We start from the raw sequence: 2753 nt of genomic DNA on the forward strand, positions 1-2753 counted from the left end.
TCGGCGAGAAGGTACTATTATTTAACTCTCGTTTGTGCTTGTTTCCAGCTAAGCTAGGGAGTAGGTGGTCTGGACCGTTCACTGTAGTTGATGTGAACAAATTTGGGTCAGTTACACTGCAAACTGACAAAGGAGAGACCTTCAAAGTGAATGGGCAACGATTGAAAATCTACTATGAAGGAGCTCATATTGGGGTAATAGAGGCCATTGACCTCTTTGCCATTGATTTCTCTTACTAATTAGGAATTACGGTCGTGCCGGACCGCTTAAACCAGCGCTACCGAGAGGCAGCTCGGAAATTGTAATGTAATATTTTGTAAATTAGGATTTTAATTTAATTATCGCATTTAAATTTAAGGATTTCCTTGAGTTTTGAGAGGTGTGAGGGAGGAAATTTTATGTGTTTCAAAGTGTTTTTGTGCAGGATTTGACGGAAATCGAACTTAGGAATTCAATCAACGAGAAAAGAGGCCAACAGCAGGTTCCTCGAGCATAAAGAGAAGGAGGTGGATTTCACACAAACCATTATTCTCTTAGTGAATCTATCAGGAAAGCCAAGAGCCCTGAATAATTGTTCAACAAATCCCCACTCCACAATATCATAGGCCTTCTGTAAATCAATCTTGAAGAGGCATCTAGGGGATACTGCCCTCATGTTGTATAATTTTACAATATCTTGACAAATTAACACATTCTCTATAAGTGATCTCCCTTTAATGAAAGCTCCTTGATTCTCACCTACAATGTCAGGTAAAACCAAATAGTCTATTACAAATAAGCTTAGAGATCACCTTATAAATCATGTTACAGTAGGCAATAGGTCTGAAATGCTTTACTGATGTTGGCCTGTCACACTTAGGGATCAAAATAATTTTGGTGGCATTCAGTTGATTCAACAACTTTCCAGTGTCAAAGAAGTCCCTGATAGCCCAAAAAACATCAGCACCAATAATATCCCAACTCTTCTTGAAGAACCCACTGGTGTACCCATCTGGACCAGGTGCTTTGTCAATAGGTATGTCAAAGAAAGCTTTCTTAATCTCTTCATTGGTAATAGGAGAATTCAGAATCAAGCGATGGTCATGACTGCAGCACTTTCCCATACTGATCACTTGAGCCCTGACTGGTTCAGTAGGTTTACTGCTTCCCAAGAGCTGTTTGTAGTAATCTAAGAAGGCATCTTGGATACTTTGGCTTTCCACACAACTCTTTCCATACTAGTCCTCAATTTGGGTAACTTTATTTAGAGTGCATCTTTTCTTGATAGCTCCATGGAAATAAGCTGTGTTACTATCACCATCCTCCATCCATTCGATTTTAGCTTTCTGCTGCAGGAAACCGGTTCTGGCCTTACTGAGAACTTTTAGGCTCTCAAAAATCTGGTTCTCTTTTTGAATCAAAGCAACATTCTGGGGATCCTTCTTTATCTGTAACTGGACATCAAGCAAATCCTTCTCTGCTATGCTGGCCTTATTTTCAATATCAGAGAAGCACTCCTTGTTTAACTCTTTGAGTTTTGACTTTACATTTTTTAACTTTTTCACCACATTAAACATTTTATAACCAGGATAATGTTGTTGCCATTCCTCTTGCACTTTGGATAGGAAAGAAGGGGCATCTCCCCATATATTGAAGAATTTGAAGCTAGCTCTCCTACCTGAGTCTAGTTTGACATTACTCACAGTACAAGGGCAGTGGTCAAACAGTCCAGCAGAATAAAAATGAGCAACCATATCAGGAAAACAATTGAACCACTCTTGATTAGCCAAACATCTATCAAGCCTACTGTAAACTCTAGTCATAGGATCCTGCTTATTACTCCTATTATAAAAAGCACCAGTCCCAGGCAGATCAATCATCCCATAGTTAGCCAGACACTCAATGAAATGCTCAGTCAATCATGATCTTAATCAGGGCTTTTTCCTCTTTCTCTAAAGCTACTGGTCTTACTATGAATAGTACCAAATCTAAGGTGTACTTTAATGGCATGCCTGCTTCTCTAAAGGCAGATATCATACAGGCTACTGGTTTTGCAGAGGAGACATTGCCATTCAGATATTTGGGGGTTCCAATTCAAGCAGGTAGGTTGAACAAGAAAGATTGCAACATTCTTGATGAAAAAATGGTGAATAGAATAAGGAGCCTAGGTGCCAAAAAGCTTTCCTATGCTGGGAGGGTTGTTCTTATCAATTCAGTCCTTAACACTCTTTACTCTTATTAGGCTAGTATCTTTTTGATACCTAAGGGAGTAATTAGGAGGATAGAGGCCATATGCATAAATTATTTATGGGGAAGCAGTGCTGAATATCACAGGGTCCCTCTCATAGCATGGGACAAGGTTACACTACCAAAAGATGAAGGAGGTTTAGGCATCAAGCAGGCTGAACTTTGGAATACTGCTACTGTTGCAAAACTGGTGAATTGGATTTATGGCAAAGCTGATAGGTTGTGGATCAGATGGGTCAATCAGATTTATATCAAGAATAAGGACTGGTATACCTACTCTCCACCAAATGATGTGTCCTGGGCATGGAAGTGTATCTATAGTGTAAAAGAGATCATGAAGCCAGCATACATTGATGACCAATGGTCTGAGGATCCTCAGGGATACTCAATTAGAAGTGGCTATGAATGGTTGAGACCAAAACAATCCTTACAGAGTTGGAAAAACTTTGTTTCGAACAAATAGAACTACCCTAAACATGCTATGATTAGCTGGATTACCATGAATAATGGTTTGAAGGTTAAGGACA

The 2753-nt window shown here is 39.4% G+C and overlaps 1 protein-coding gene across 1 annotated transcript; it reads right to left on the reverse strand.

The window, feature by feature from the left end:
* Window positions 1-1217: 1217 nt before the first annotated feature.
* LOC141588305 (uncharacterized) lies at window positions 1218-1859 on the reverse strand. Its single transcript, XM_074409753.1, has one exon. It carries the CDS (start codon window positions 1857-1859, stop codon window positions 1218-1220), a length of 642 nt encoding a protein of 213 aa, XP_074265854.1.
* Between the last annotated feature and the right edge of the window lie 894 nt (window positions 1860-2753).

This window comes from Silene latifolia, chromosome 6 (genome assembly GCF_048544455.1).
Source record: "Silene latifolia isolate original U9 population chromosome 6, ASM4854445v1, whole genome shotgun sequence".
NCBI lineage: Eukaryota > Viridiplantae > Streptophyta > Magnoliopsida > Caryophyllales > Caryophyllaceae > Silene > Silene latifolia.

Coding starts and splice junctions, on each gene's coding strand:
- LOC141588305 (XM_074409753.1), bottom strand. CDS start 1,859: ATGATTGATCTGCCTGGGACTGGTGCTTTTTATAATAGGAGTAATAAG.